The sequence below is a fragment of the Haemorhous mexicanus genome, chromosome 2 (assembly GCF_027477595.1).
Source record: "Haemorhous mexicanus isolate bHaeMex1 chromosome 2, bHaeMex1.pri, whole genome shotgun sequence".
Lineage (NCBI taxonomy): Eukaryota > Metazoa > Chordata > Aves > Passeriformes > Fringillidae > Haemorhous > Haemorhous mexicanus.
The window spans coordinates 45,350,521-45,364,882 of NC_082342.1; the positions used below are offsets into that span (position 1 = coordinate 45,350,521).

The window sequence follows — 14,362 nt, forward strand, 5'->3', positions numbered from 1 at the left end:
TTATGATACACTTATATATGTATCTTTGGCCTCATGTATAAATACCTTGCCTTTACTAGGTCAACATTTTAGACATTTAAGTTGTAAATAAAAATGAATAATAGATGTAAGTAATCATAGTACCAAGAACCATGTGGGCCGAATAATTAAGGCTTTCAAGGCAGTAAAGAGAGAAGTTCTGCATGTGGACATACACACTGCAATTACTTTTAGCAAATAGCATAGCTTCTCATTCCACTCCTCTCTTTTTGTACGTTTTGTACACTTTATTTAGACTACATTCTATATAAAGACTGCAATTTGTCAAGCTGGAAATCCAAAAATACTTTTCTTCTCAATAAGGGGTGCCTTATACCTACCTGCATGTTGTAAGGATATTTTCTTCATTTTAAAACCAGTTTGATGACATCTGCTGGACAAAACTCTCGACAGCCAGGTGACCTCTAGAGTGGATAAGGAAGCTCTCCATCATGTGCAGTTGCTTTATTTCCATAATAATTCTAATTCTAATTATAGGAATAAAAGAATTATCTCCATCACCTCTGAATATGAAACGTCTGTATAAAGAGACACTGGAAATTGAACCCATCTTGATAATTATTTCTCCTGGTGCTGATCCTTCTCAAGAATTACAGGAACTTGCCAGTGCTGAAAGAAATACTGAGTGCTACCATCAGGTCAGTCTTAGATAAGTGTAGTGATTAAACACCACTATGTGTAAAATTTTGCTGTAGTAATATCTGTTTTACTTTGTTTTCTAAGGAAGTTAGTAAGTAAAATCATAGTTTGGTGTCTGTGGTGTTTTGTTGTTTCCACCTGTCTTGATACTAACTTCTCATCCCACTGGCAAAATGGACTGGAGAAGAGACACTCAATTAGTCATGCTCACAGAAGCAGAATCCAAACAAGAGACATTCCTCCAGTGTGGAGAAGGAAAAAATAAGAAGATGGATGGAAAAGAACACAAGAGGCTGAGAATTGTTATAAATGCTGCAGCATTATCTTTTTTAGTGTGGAGTAATTGAAACAAACAAAACCCACTAAAAACTAGACTTCATCTTTTCCTCTGCTTATAGGATTTGCACATTTCTTTCTTCAATAGAAAACAAAAATCAGGTGTTCAGTGTTTTTGAATACTTAGGTATATTGTGAAATTCTGTAAAATGTTTTGAGAAATTTTACATCCTTGAAGGTTTCCAAGAATCCACTGGACAAAGCTGTGAGCCTCTGATTTAATCTTTAGTACCTGGCCCTACCTTGAGCAGGAGATTGGACTAGATACCTTCCAGGATCCATTCCAATTCAAATTATTATATGAATCAAGTGGTTTCTTAATATTCCCAATGCACAATAACAATATGCTTTATAGCTTTCTGAAAAATATTATTTCTTTCTGTCATTTGACATATTAAGGGGAGGGAAGTTGTTATCTAGGTGATAACTGGTTAGCATAGAAATGGAAAATGTCAAGTTTAATGTTGCTTTTAAATAGTCCTTGAAATTGTTCCTTTCCTGGAACATTAACTGATATAATATATTTTTCCCATCAAACAGTAAATATTTAGATCCTACTGCTATCTTATCTAGCTGTGAACATTGCAGGATTCATATTTCTTACTCTGCTGCATGGATTTTCTTGTTTATCTCTAAATATCCTTCATATGTTGGACTTTCAAAATGTAACATAGTATGGTCTTCAATTAAGGATCAGGACTCAAAGTTAAATCACCTGAAAGTTGTTACACTAATGAATATTTTTTTGGTTTTTTTCTTACACTTTCTCATGTAATTTGAATAGAACATAAAATATAGAAATTTCTTTTCTGTTGATATATTTCTCACATGGGATAATGAACTGAGTGCTAAATTTGTGCTGTCTGCTACTGTATCGCTTGTGACTTTCAGTTGTCTTCTTTTGGCTATTTTCCATTATTTTAAGATATTGTGCTCAGTTCTACTTAGGCAGAGAATCATAATGCAAAGACGAGACTTTTCACATTGGCTATGACCTCTTTATTTTCAACTTGTTTGGTTCAGGATTTTTTGTTATCTTTATCTTCCAAATAGATTGTAAGGTAAAACTAATATGGTAGTATAAAAAGTGAAGAAAGGAGTATATGGTAAACTATTCATATATCCCAGCAAAATTGAGTATTTCTCTTCAAAGGAAGTACTCCTAACTTCTACTCAAAAGAAACTTAGTTCTCATTTCTCTCTTATATTTGCTTTTCTGCAGTAATGCACTTTAGTCATTGTTATTTAAATTACTTTTTGACTTCCCAGAGAATACAATCACTGTCACCAAGTGATGTATGGTTTTTTCCATTAAAAGACTAGGTAATGTTGTTTGGACAGAAAGTGGCTAGAAAAGTTGCAAAGAAAAACTTATTTTCCCTAATCTTTTCCCTACTTTAGTAACCTATCACATCAGAGAAAATTCTAGTTGTCTTTAGCACTCTTTTATCTTAACGTATGTATTCCTAACTTGAAAACACGATTTTGTATTTAACTGTTAAATGAGGTATGAGAGATTCTTGATACAACTGTGTCTGTCATTTCAGATTGCCATGGGCCAGGGCCAAGCTGACCTGGCTATTCAAACTTTAAGAGAATGTGCTCAGAATGGAGAATGGCTGTGTTTGAAGAACCTGCATCTCGTTACATCTTGGCTGCCTGTATTGGAGAAGGTGAGGGTAAATAGAGAAGATGATATGGGAAACCAGACAAAATTAGTATGCAACTAATGCATTTCAGAAGCATTTCAGGCATTTCTATGGTGATGTTTAAAACTGCAGTTTAAAAATATACTTTTGTGGTTTTCTCAGTCGTGAATAAGGTGAACTGCTTCAGATCTAAGCAGCTCCCTTCCTTGTTTGAGTGCATGAAATTTTCATACAATGTACAGTATTTCTACCATAGTGAGTGAGCAAATGCTCCAGTTAGGACTTCTGGTATTTTATGGGATACTACCCATGTTTTTTCATGAACTATGAATCTGTGTATGCTTGAATTTAATTTTTCCCCCCTTAGTTCTAGGACTTTCTTTTTAGTAGTTTTTTTTTTGAAGAGCAGACTCAGGCTGAGTCACTAGGAGGCTTTTGCTAATTTGAAATTAAAATGTCTCATATTTTATAGAAACATGAGGTTTTGGCATATAAAATTACTAACTTGCTAATTAAAATTGATTTTATGTGATATACTTTTCATGAATATCACCATGAAATCCTCAAACCAAATAAAGTCAGAAGAAAATCATGGAATTCCTTCAACAGTTACTACAGTCTTAATTTTCCAGTTTTCAATGATTTTTGTAAAGCATAGTCCATTCACATGAGCTTGGAGTCTGTCATTTGTCTCGCAGTAACCCTGTGGCATGTACCTTCAGCATTCCTATAATCCATTCTGAAAAAATGTAAAGGAAAGCAAGATAACACTGATGTGTGTGTCATGTAGTCTGAACGAGACAGTCACCAGTAATAAAATGTTTGTAAGCTCCTTGCTGAATACAAAATTTCAGATCTTGTAAATATTAAAATATGGATATGTGTCAGGAGGGTCTTATTCTTTCCACATGAACGTAATACTGAATGTGCTAAACTTCTTGCTGAGCTTATTATAGACTAAGATCTGCTGATGTTTGACTCTGCACATCCCCTTGCCTGTTTTGCATACCATTAGCAAGTGTGAGGCTATGTAATTCTTACATTTGAACATTCTCCCAAGAGAATGCTGCATATTCATAAGTCAGTTCCATCCAGGTACAGAAATTCAATTCTCACAGTCTTTGAATATGGACCCAAGTGTACCACAGTGAGGTAGATTGAAAACTGGCCTAATTGTGTTACTCAAAGAGTTACTTTCAAAATAAAAAATCCAGTTTGGAGCCAGTCATCAGCAGTGTGCTCTAGGCATTGATACTGTGGCCAACATTGTTTAACATCCCAATTAATGAGGTGAATAATAATGGAACAAAGTGAAACCTGAGGGAAATTATTGATGTAACAGATGAGTGTACTTTCATTCAAGGGGACCTTGATAGTCTGGAGAAGTAGGCTGACAAGAACCTTGTGAAGGTCAGCAAAGGGAAATGGCAAGTGCTTCCCATGAGAAGGAGTAACTCCAGCCACCCAAACAGTGTGGGGACAAGCTGGCTGAAAAACAGCTTGGCAAAAAAGATCTGGGAGTCCTGGTGGGTAAGAAGGGGACCATGAGCCAGCAAAATTACTTTGCAGCAAAGACCACTGGCGTCCTGGGCTGTTTTAGGCAGTGTTGCTAGCAAGTGGAGGGAGGTTATCCTTCCCCTCAGCACTGGTGAGACACACCTGCAGTTCTGTGTCCACTACTCGGCTAGCCAGTGCAAGAGAGACATGGGCATACTGGAACCAGTTCAGTAAAGGGCTGCAAAGGTGATGAAGGAACTGGAGCATGTATCATACAAAGAGAAATGGAGAGAACTGGGACTGTTCAGCCTTGGAATGAGAAACCTCAGAGGGAATCTTAGAATTTTGTGTATTGGCTGATGGGAAAGAGTAAAGGAGACGGAGTCAGACCCTTTTCAGTGGTATCCCATGACAGGACAAGAGGCTATGGGCATAAACTAACATACAGGAAATACTATTTAAATAAATGATAAAACTTATTTTAGCGTGAGAGTGGTCAAACAACTGGAACAGGCTGCCTAGAGAAGCTGCTTAGTCTCCATCCTTGGAGATACTGAAAACCTGACTGGCTACAGGTCTGGGCAACTTGTATCGGGCTCTGCTTTGAGCGCAGAGTTGGACTAGGAAGCCTCTGGTGGTTCCTTCCAAGCTTCACAATTCCATTATACTATGTACCACTTATAGTTGCCATTTTACTTAAATAGCTGAACAAGTAACAGTTTTTCAGATTATTTTCTTTACTAAAAACACTGAAAACAAAATGATAATAATTATGGTCTAGAGATTATCAGAATGAATGGCTTGTGAGAAAGTCTTTCAAGAGGTTTCTGAGCTAAATTTCTTCCAATATATATTCACAAAACTCTTGACTCTGTTCTGAAACCACTAGTCAGGCAACTTTGGTGTCTTTGATGACAAATGTGTGGGTTTCAACTGAGTGTAAAGCACCAGCAGTGTGTTTCCATATATTCAATAATTATATATTTTTGTGAAGCCTTTATATTTGAAAAACTTTTGACAGTATTTCTCTTAGAACTTAATTTTCCAATCTTCAGTTTTCTGTGAATCATGATACATGAAGGGTTCATATAACAAGTACTTGAAGAAAAAGAAATTTATATAGCTATGCCGGTGTTGAAAGTCATTGAGATCTGTTGTTGATATGCAGCCCACATTGCAAGCCTTCATCATTTTTGATGTAGCCTTCTGGTGTTATTGTACTTAAAAGAAGTAAAGAACTGCTCTATATTTTTATGTCCTGAATTTAGTATTTAAGAGAAAGGGGCAAATATTTGACACAGCTAGGATGAACTTCAGATTTGAGCACAGCAATGATATAGAACATGCGGAGGGAACACATCTTGCACTATAGCCTTATGTGTATAAGCAACTGTTGTTTTTTTAAATAAACCTGACTTTCTAATCCAAGATATTGTAATTTTATAAATACTGTTCTATGTATAAAAAACCCCAATCACCTCAAAGCCTATTTCAATATATAACATCTCTTTAATAGGAACTGAATACATTACATCCTCAACCAAACTTTCGTCTTTGGCTTACTACGGAAGTTCATCCAAAGTTTACTCCAATTTTGCTTCAATCAAGTCTGAAAATAACTTATGAAGTAAGATCTGTTTGGAAAGCTTTTATTAGATTCTTGCATTGAATGAACCTTGATGTATAGCAAACTATATGTTTAGATAGTACAAATGGTTTTACTTATATTTCAATTACATGTAATACAAAAAATACGAGTTCACCTTGAAAGATTATTTTTTCCTAGAAGCTTTTTCAAATGAAAGTGTGAACTGAAAATAAATTGACATCAGAGAGCTAGTTGTTCTGTTTTGTGCTCCAGATTATTTTGTGCGTTTAATCACTTTTTCTTAAAAACAAAAATCTATTCAAGTGTTGTTACATGGATGGAAAACAAGGAATTTCTCCTTGATGAATAGCCTCATCTGAAGATCACAGAATCCCACTTTCCCTTCCTTATTTTCCTTTTTGGCCTTAGAGCTTTATATTCACTGGACTCTTTCAACAAAAACTGGCTCTCCTTCCATACAGCACAACATACAGTTAAAAGCCTTTTCTCAAAATTGAGAGCTTTGCATTTGAAATGGCTCAGCTTAAGGAATAACTGTGACTGTGTTCCTCCAACTGATTGGAAAGTAGTCTAATCATGAATGCACTTAAGCAGTGATATCCAAAATGGAAATCATTAGTAGGAGTGCTTCTAAGTCTTCCATTGATAATGGAGTCTGGAGATTTTGCCTGCAGCTAATCCAGGAAACTTTGACCTTTAAGAGTCCAATGTTGCTGACTTTATAGAAGCTGAAATACTTACACTTTTGCATTGACTTCAGGTATTTTAAAGTTTTTACAGTACCTTTTTGCTTATATTGAGGTCTTCAATGATACACAAACTGCAGGACTGTGTTACTCATTCCACTATCTTTGGAATAATTGGAACTTTGCACAAATGCAGTACTCTAAATCATTTTTCTTCCCTTTCCAGTTGCAGTTAATATTTTGTACCTACAGGCAATGACTTGGAAAATGGTATTTGATTATTGTATGATTGTAGTATATTCTAATGTATGTAGAAAGTTACCGATGAAGATACAGATACTAAAAAAAAGTCATTTTACTACAGTATTTTGCAATTATTTGTCAGAAGCAACAATGGTAATCTTATGGAAACACCAAAAGCCATTTTTCAAGGAAAGAAAGAACAACGAGCATTTCTAGAAACACAACATTGTAATTTCAATATCTTCAAAATTTATGTTTGGCTTCACACTTGTAAATAATTTGAGAATGGCTGCGTATGCAGTTGTTTTTACTTTTACGCACTTTGACTTTGGCTACTGCCTACACCTTAAATGCAGTTATTTCTAGTGCTTGTGAGCCACTAAATCTAAGAACTGGTGTTTCATCATACATTCATACCATATTTATGTGCTAGCTAACCGAGTGTGGGGATGGCATAAAGCAATTTGACATTCATCACATATCAGAAGTAATTGGTAGTTGAGGTTGTAAAATCAGAAAAAAAGTTCTTTTGGTTGAAAACAATTGAGTTTACTTTATGCTGATGTGTTTTCATAGAGTACTATGCTTTCACTAAGTTATTTTAGTGTAATACAGTCCTATGAGTTGGTCCTGGTTACCATTTCCTTCAGTATGTCTATTTTCACTATAGAATCATTCTGTTGTTAGGCCATTTATTACAAACTTTTTTTTTTCTTGTTGAATTTTATTCTATTAAATACTGGTTTTCATTTCATTAAGTTACAAATTCCAGGTTATAATCTAAGAAAATAGCACATAAAAATACCAGGTTTTCTGTCTTGAACAGTGTTTTTTTTCCTTCCAATGCAGGCACCTCCAGGCCTCAAAAAAAATCTCTTGCGAACTTATGAGTCTTGGACACCAGAGCAAATCAACAAAAAGGGAAATTTGTCTAGAGCACATTCTCTCTTCTGTTTAGCATGGTTTCATGCTGTGTGCCAAGAAAGAAGAAATTATATCCCTCAGGTAGTAATTTATTTGCTATATTGTAAAACATTTGCCACATTTATTAGCGTTTATACCTGGAAGTATTTTTCATCACATATACGTTGGGTCATATTCAGAAATGAGAAAAACTTGGATATTTCTGGTGCCATTATTTTCTCTGAATTCATTGCAAAATAAGATCCTGATAACCTCAGTTCCTGTCCCTCTGAAAATTGCTTCTGCCTGCATGGGGTTATTTTGTGATTCATGAACTAAGTGATACTGCTACAGAAGTGTGGAAAAGATTCTGTGAATCTTGTTTGCTTGGGACAGGCAAAAATATTATGGAAACACAATTGAATGAAAAGAGACACTGGAGGGAAGGAGGAGATGGCATTGTCTGCACTTTCTTCATACAAATTCCTTCAAGGAGAAGGAAGAACAATGGAAATCATTAATTTCTTGTGAGGATTATCATGATTTTCAGAGATGTGCTTTTGCCTTAGCTAAATTTTTGATTGAAGTGAACATTTTTTTCTGGCTGCAAGATGCTTAAATTAAACAGACCAAAAAAACTACCAAACAGCAAACTGTTTATGTCTTGTTTATTTTATTCTGTTTAGATATGAAATTACTGTATCATATGAAGGATTTGATCTGGCATAGTCTGGAATGTTTGAGAGTTTTTACTAGTTTTGACTTAGAGATTTTTTAAGGTTGTTTACCTGTTGCAGTAACAGGCTTTTGAATATGGTGTTCAAGAAGGACAATAGGTGAAAATAATTAAAGTATTAAACTGACACATGAATTCTCCTTCATTCTTGTTCAAATTCATGTTCATTTGGCACCAGTTTTTCAAGTAACCCCAGATAGGATTGGTGCTGTCTTTAATTCCACTGCACAAATATGCAGACAGTGATGGGTTTATATTTCAAGATTACCAGTTTCTAACATTGATGGACAGTAGTCAATCTCAGGCAGTAGCTCTTGTATTTTATAATGAATTTTGAGTTGTTTTGGGTTCATGTACAGATCTGTCCAAAAACCCCAACATGGTACCGTTAGGAGCATCTTTCCAGAATATGACCTTCAGGGTGGCTGGCTGATAGTTTTTGTGATCTGTGGAACAGCTACAGTCTTGACCTCAGGCTGCATTCATCTCACTGGACCATGTGCATGTTGCTGACACATTTGCATTTCTCATCATGAGTCATGTGCACTGTTGCTATGCTCTCATTCATATGCAAAGTACACTGTAAAAAGATAGAGCAAGAGGACATACCATTGAAATCTGGATTTCCTAAATGATTTCTCATATATTGTGGATACATAACCATTTACACTGAAAGTTTTTGTGAGAATTACATACACAGTATGCATTACTGCTGCATGAAAACTAATGCCCCAGCAATGAAAAGGAGGTACAAACTGCAAATGATTGAAATATGCATATGGTGGTCAGCATTTTCATGATAATAGTAGCAGTAATTGATAATATTTTTGGTCAGACAAGAAGTGACATGAATTAAGGAGTAAGGTGATGGTAGTATTTTGAAGACTGTGTTTGAAGAATCAGTCCTATTTATGAAAATCCTGTCTGTATATTGAAATACAAAAAGGCCCTCAGAAATAAAAAAAAAGTAATTCAATGCATGATCTAGTCTCAGATGTCAGCAAGTTTTAGTTAAAGTAAATATTGACAGGAAATAAAAGAACCTTAAGTTTGTATTTTTCATACTCAGTGGATTCTGGGTTTTTTAAGTATATAAAATTAAATGCACTGTTACAACTGATTTTTTTTATACTACTGCTAATGTATCTTTCAAAAAATGCAGTTTAGAGGACACAGGTTGTTTCTTTTTTGCTGAAGTATTATACAGCATTCAGTAACCACATGACAGTGGTATTTTACTTCATTATCATCCTTGATTAATGATCAGTATTTAAATATTTTGGATTTCTTTTCATGATAGGGTTGGACCAAGTTTTATGAATTTTCTTTGTCTGATCTCCGTGCTGGTTTTGACATTATTGATGGACTCTTTGAGGGTAAGTCACTTCTTAAGGAAAGTCCCATTAGTAGGGATGTTGCATGAAGAGCTTTATCTTTCTATAACACTCATATAAAAGTGGAGATGCTGTAGAGCTCATCATCAGTAAGCAAAAGTAGTAAAACAGAGTGAATCAAAAATCCATTTTTGGGTGATTGAGTAAACCAATAATTCTTGGTGCCCAGGGAGTATGTGCGCAGCTTCTTGAGTCCAGAGGAAGAAATAGGAAATACAGGGCTGCCTGTAAGATGAAATCTTGTGTGTCCATTCCTTCTCAGTGTGAGTTCCCCTAAATATTGAATAAATGAATTGACTGTGAATTGAATATGAAAGAATTCATCATATTGAAACTCAGTATCAGATAGATCCCACTTCATTGTTCTGTTAACCAGTGTAGGAATTTCTAATATTAGTTAATATGGTAAAGGTAATCTTTTTTAACTCCTGCATTTTGTACAATTTCAAATTAAAGTTAGGAACTGACATGTAGAGATAATTTATGATTGTTGACTTATATGGGATTTGTGGATGGTTAGTATTTCTTAAATCAGACTTTAGTTGTGCAGACTTGAACCACACAGAGAGGTACAGAGATTGAATCATTAACTGTCAATGATAATCATTAATTATGACTGTGAAAATATCTTTTCTTGTGAGGGAATGATTGAAGCATTAGGAAACAACAGTTTCCACCAGTAAACCCCCACTTACAATAATTGCCACTTCCCCCTTTCAAGGGACTTTAGGGAGTCCCGTTCTGACCAAGCTTTCACCTGCACATGACAGCTGTAGGATATAAGTAGATCATTGTGCCATGTAGTTATTTTGGGCAAAAATGATAGAATGGAGGAAAAATAAGTTATTTTGAACTTGTGGGATATATCTGGGTCAGAGTAACCTAATGCAACATCAACCTGACCAAGAAATTATTATTAACATGCTTAAATTTATTTGCTATGTTGTGAGATTCATAATGATTTGCAGAGTATATCCTGGACCTCTTTGTGTTTGAAAGATGACATTTCCAGTAATCTTACCTATTTGGAACATGATCTGCTTTTGGTTTAATCAGTCAGTTTATTTTATGAGATCAGATGGTACTGTGGTAGAAAATAGTAGATAAAATTTTATTTATGACAAAGGAGCACAAAAACAAAATTTTAATAGCATGATTTCTGAAATGCATATAACCAATTAGTTCAAAAAGCACTTCAAGTCTTTTAGAAAGCAAAATTTCTAATAATTCATTTGCAACACACTAAGTGTTCTTTTTTTCAATGCCAAATATTTACAAACTCTTTCAAGTTCCTGCAGCTTTTACTATTTGGCCATATAGAAGAACAATTAAAATTTAATTATTTGATGTGTTCATCTGTTCTTATTACCCTGAAGACAAGAAGAAATGTTTACAATGCAATGCTATTCAGTGATACAAAACTAATACTAATTAATTAATTCATAGGTTCCAAAGATTTTCAGTGGGAATTTGTTCATGGCTTGTTTGAAAATGCAATTTATGGAGGTCGTGTAGATAATTACTTTGATATGAGAGTTCTTCGGTCCTACTTGGAGCAGCTTTTCAATTCACGAATCATTGGCAGTTTAAATGCCAGAGGCAAGAAGATGAGTACTTTCCCATGTTCCATCTCTTTACCAAACTCCTGCAGCATTTTGGTAGGTACACATCTTCTATCACCTAAACAGTAATTTGTTTTCAAGAATTATTTTTGTAATATTTCCACAAAGAAAACCCAAGTTACAATCCAAAAGATACCTCTGTTTCTTCAGAAAAGTATCTCTTTTGTGTGGAGCATTAACTCTGTCAGTTTACTCTTCTGTTTTATGGTATCTGATTGGACTGTGGTGCAGAGTACCCTAGCTATGAAGAGTTGTGTAAAAGAAATTGGGTTAATTTGTGACAAAAATATAATAATGTTTTTATATAATTAGTATATTAACATAACATTGTTTTTTTAAAAACTGCTAAATATTCCTACAACTTCTGGATGAAACAGAAAAGTATACCTGAATATATCTGAATATACCTTCTTGTTTCCAAAATACATCAACATCCTGACAATCTGTTGACAGGCCATGGAAGGTATATGACATTTTATTTGGTGATAAATACGGATTCTGTTTCTCCTTCAGTGTTTCTCTAGTGTTAAAGAGAGGGAATTCAACAGTGTAAACAGCTGGTGTCCTCCTCTCCTTTCACAATATAAATATGTTTGTTACTGTGATTAAGATTCACTTGCATTCTAATGGAGGAATCCAGCCTAGACCTCTAATATGAACAGATATAAATAGTTTTATCTCAGTTAAAGTAAATTGCTGTGATTTGGCATTCTTTACCTGGATTCTGACTGCTCATGTTTGGTTTGGGTTTTCTTATTACTTTAGTATGATCATTATTTTTTATTTTCTATAGACGTGCTGAGTTACTATCAAAAAAAACCAGAAGGGATAAACAAACTAGGTTGTTCTCTGTTCTTGTAGATAATATGGCCAAGTAGATTATCTTTGTTTCTAGCCTGCACAGCATTTAATGTCTCTCAATATCTTACATGATTATGTATGTAACAATTTATCATTCTGTGCCTTCAAGTAGTATTTTATCAGTGTTTGGTGTAGAGTTCTGCTACTGTTGATACCTCTGAAGTGAGATGCCATGTTAAAGTGAATTGTGCATATCCAGCATGTGCTCCTGCAAGCAAAGACAAAATGCACATGGCACATAAGCAGCAGGGTGTAGCCAGACTTTCAGATTGTAAACACTGAAGTTTCTTCTAAACTATGATTCTATAATTTAATTTTTTGCCTATAAAGCACAATAAAAAAGATGTCCATTAGTCTGGCTTAGTCTGCAAGGCTCTGTCTGTTTTGTGCAAGAGAGCATCACTAGTGACTATCACACTGTAGCCACTATGCATGCTATTCTGCATCTCCAATGATTATGCAAACCTATTTTTATCTAAACTATTTCACTTTCTTTGAGTGAATATTTTGGTAGATTTAAATAGAAGTGAGTGCTCTTAATTTTTTAAATATTTATTATATTCTTATTAGAATTCCAAATACCAAAGCGTTTTTTTTTCTGTATTGTCATAAATCTTATCTTTAAGTTTTCAACAGAAATATTGTACCTACTTTTCAGGGACAGTCTTGGCATATTTTTGTTTTCATTTGATAGCATCACTGTAATCAGAATTGCTTTTTGGTCTTTTAGAGTGGAAATGTTATATAAAAGAAGATTGGTTCTGATAAATAAAAGAAGAAATCTATAAGATTACCATAATATATAATGTCGTTTATTTTAATCTTTGTGTTGTGCTCTGCAACACAAGAAGAAATCTATAAGATTACCATAATGTATAATGTCATTTATTTTAATCTTTGTGTTGTGCTCTGCAACTAATGAAACTCTTTTCAGCATATGCTGTTAATTTTCATGAGTGGAATAAAAAGTTCCCTCTGTCGTGTCTATTCTTTTCTTCTCATGCAGGATTATCGTCACATTATTGAAAGCCTCCCAGAAGATGATAAACCTGACTTCTTTGGCCTGCCAGCTAATATTGCTCGTTCATCACAGCGTATCATCAGTTCCCAGGTAAAGTTAGCATTTGTCATTGACCTCTGAATCTTTTCTGCAGCCATTATAAGATGAAGAACCCAACCACCTGTCCATAAATGCTGTTTCCATAAGAAAGTCAGAGTAAATTGGTGTATTTTTTTAATATTTTGACTTTTATCTGTAGAATATTTTAATATAATAACATTTAATCTTTAGTTACAAGAGTATTCATTTAGAACTTAAATAAACAGATAATTATTGAGAAAGTTTCCAGTAGTATAATTCAGTTCACATTGAAAAGTGCTACAATAGTTTTGCACATGGAATATGGGTAAGATTTTATGCTTTTGCTGAAATAGAAATTCTGAAGGATCTTTCCAGAAGTTCCAGAGTTCTTCCAATTAAAAAATTCCATTCCAATTAGAAATATGATTTTTTTAAGTGAACTCTGGACGAGAGCATATAATTACTGTATGGGTGCAGTTAAACAGTACAAATCTTTTAAATACTTATTAGCATGGTTTATTTGACTGGTAAATTAGATGTGTCAGATAATGTGAAAGTTGATGGATTTGAGACTCTTAAATCTGAGCTGTGAAGTGAATTGGTTTGTATATTGAGGCTCTCTCTAATTTTCTGCCCAGCCCTGGTGTGATGTCTTATGTACAGACAAACTACAGAGGGGAAAAAATTAAATTATAGAATCATAGGTTGGAAGAAAATTCAATGATTATCTGGTCTAACCATTCTTAGCAAAATCAGTTGGAAGTTCCCTATAACTGGAATTTTCTATGAATTCAAGACTAAGAATTACAGTTTTTTAAAAAACAGTCACTTAAAAAGGGCTCCAAGCAGAAATGTCCTATTGGTGTAAGACCTCTGATCTACTGAAAAAAAAGAAAAGCCTTTGAGTATTGCATTTGTTGCCAGTCAAATATAGTACTGGTAGATTTGTTTCAATATTTCTGTTCACTTAAATCCATAGCTGTATTGTCAAACTACTTGTGGTTTCTTTAGAACATGCAAACATAAAGATATGTAAAGACCAATCAGTAGGATGAAGGTGCATAAGG

At 34.3% G+C, this 14,362-nt stretch overlaps 1 protein-coding gene across 1 annotated transcript in view; it reads left to right on the forward strand.

Moving 5' to 3' along the window:
- Positions 1–14,362, forward strand: part of DYNC2H1 (dynein cytoplasmic 2 heavy chain 1) — a 145,922-nt gene that overhangs the window by 79,616 nt on the left and 51,944 nt on the right. The window contains exons 76-82 of the mRNA XM_059838623.1: positions 517–677; positions 2,562–2,687; positions 5,677–5,787; positions 7,548–7,703; positions 9,638–9,713; positions 11,178–11,389; positions 13,221–13,325. Coding sequence (XP_059694606.1) covers positions 517–677; positions 2,562–2,687; positions 5,677–5,787; positions 7,548–7,703; positions 9,638–9,713; positions 11,178–11,389; positions 13,221–13,325 — 947 coding nt within the window. The remainder of the gene's footprint in view (positions 1–516; positions 678–2,561; positions 2,688–5,676; positions 5,788–7,547; positions 7,704–9,637; positions 9,714–11,177; positions 11,390–13,220; positions 13,326–14,362) is intronic.